Source organism: Tasmannia lanceolata, unplaced genomic scaffold, assembly GCF_043159265.1.
Source record: "Tasmannia lanceolata isolate RefF3 unplaced genomic scaffold, GAP_Taslan_0.1 ptg000002l, whole genome shotgun sequence".
In the NCBI taxonomy this organism is placed as follows: Eukaryota; Viridiplantae; Streptophyta; class Magnoliopsida; order Canellales; family Winteraceae; genus Tasmannia; species Tasmannia lanceolata.
Genome location: NW_027518679.1, coordinates 18,223,683 through 18,225,755, shown reverse-complemented (window position 1 = coordinate 18,225,755; position 2,073 = coordinate 18,223,683). Strand labels below are relative to the sequence as shown.

Sequence of the window (2,073 nt, the reverse complement as noted above, 5' to 3'; positions counted from 1 at the left end):
AAGGGGATTAAAATGCCTCACCAAATCCAATTCCATTGTTACCTGTTTTCAGTTGATATCTCTTGATGCAAATTCTCCTGTTCTACCTCAAGAAGAACCTGGCCAGCTATCATTTCCGACTGGATTGCCACTGGAAAGCTCTGCCCTCCTGCACCAATTTAAACAGGTTTTCCAATACCCTACTGGCCTCCCTCCCCATCGACCAATGGATCATCAAATTCATTTAATAGCGGGGTCACAACCTGTGAACGTTAGACCATACAGATACCCTCATTTCCATAAATCTGAAATCGAACGATTGATTAAGGAGATGGTTACATGAAGGAATTATTATCCCCAGTCACAGCCCCTACTCATCCCCTGTCCTTCTTGTGAAGAAAAAAGACCAAACCTGGCGTTTCTGTGTGGATTATAGAGCTTTGAACGCCATTACGATCAAGGATCGATTTCCAATCCCCACTATAGATGAACTGATGGATGAATTACATGGGGCAGTGCTCTTCTCCAGACTGGACCTCCGTTCCGGTTATCACCAAATTAGAATGAAACCAGAGGATTGTGCCAAGACAACATTTTGCATCCATGACGGACACTATGAATTCTTAGTCATGCCGTTTGGATTATCAAACGCACCCTCCACCTTCCAGAGCACCATGAACATGGTCTTTAAACCATTTTTACGAAGGTTTGTCATCGTTTTCTTCGATGATATTTTGGTTTATAGTCAAACTCTGCAGGATCATATTCAACATCTAACCTCTGTTTTGGAATGTTTATTATCTAATCATCTTTTTGCTAAGCTAAGCAAATGTCAATTCTGCAAATCTACAATCGATTACCTGGGCCACATTGTTTCAAACAAAGGGGTGCAACCAGATCTGGAGAAAATCAGAGCAATGCAGCAATGGCCAACACCTATGACACTGAGGCAGCTGAGAGGTTTCTTGGGTCTTACAGGGTATTACAGACGCTTTGTCCAACATTATGCCACCATTACCTCTCCCCTTACCAACTTATTAAAAAAGGATGAATTCCTGTGGTCAAACGAGGCAGATCAATCTTTTCAACAACTCAAGAAATTGATGACTCAGCTTCCTGTTCTTGCACTTCTGGATTTTTCACAACCATTCACACTGGAGACCGACGCCTCCAGCATTGCCACCGGAGCAGTGCTTATGCAGAATAAACATCCAATCGCTTATTTTAGCAAGAAGATATCCCCCACTATGGCACTAGCATCAGCTTATGTTAAGGAACTGTTTGCAATAACAGAGGCAGTGAAGAAATGGCGTCAATATTTACTTGGGTGAGAATTCACCATTCATACTGATCATCGAAGCTTGAAAAACTTAATGGCCCAAGTAATCCAAACACCTCAGCAGCAACAATATCTTTGTAAATTGTTAGGATACAATTACACCATTGTTTATAAGGCAGGCAAGGACAACCAGGCTGCTGATGCATTGTCACGAATCGATGCTTCAACTTTGGTCCCAAGCAGTTTCCACCTGGCAGTTTCTAACCCCATATTCAATATCTCCAGTGACATCCAGTGGGAAAACACTACAAACCCTGAATTGATAGCCTTGCACGAGCAATTACGCCAAGGTATTGCTGCTCCTGAATTCACAACCCTGAATGGCCTTCTATTCCACAAGAATCGACTTTTCCCCAGTTCAGATTCACCATTGAGAAACATTGTGCTCCATGAATGTCACAGCACGCCACAAGCAGGTCATCCTGGTATTCTTCGTACCATTAAAAAGCTCTCTGGTAGTTTCTATTGGCTTAAGATGTGGATGATGTTCATCAATTTGTTCGCAACTGCCTAGTTTGTCAACAATCAAAATATTCTACTTCACCACCTCTGGGTTTGTTACAACCACTGCCAGTACCTGATCGCATTTGGGACGATATTACCATGGATTTCATTACAGGGCATCCACTCTCAAATGGATTCACAACGATAATGGTCGTAATTGATCGATTATCAAAATATGCACACCTGGGCGCACTACCAACAAGCTTCAATGCTACTAAAGTTGCCAAATTATTCATTGAGATTGTCGTCAA

At 42.2% G+C, this 2,073-nt stretch overlaps 1 protein-coding gene across 1 annotated transcript; it reads left to right on the top strand.

Moving 5' to 3' along the window:
• Nucleotides 1-1,352: 1,352 nt before the first annotated feature.
• Nucleotides 1,353-1,832, top strand: LOC143888842 (uncharacterized). Its single transcript, XM_077393239.1, has one exon. The coding sequence runs from the start codon at nucleotides 1,353-1,355 to the stop codon at nucleotides 1,830-1,832; it is 480 nt and encodes a 159-aa protein (XP_077249354.1).
• The last annotated feature ends 241 nt before the right edge of the window (nucleotides 1,833-2,073 follow it).

What these genes read in the sequence shown, in the direction of transcription:
- LOC143888842 (XM_077393239.1), top strand. Translation starts at nt 1,353, where the DNA reads ATGGCCCAAGTAATCCAAACACCTCAGCAGCAACAATATCTTTGTAAA.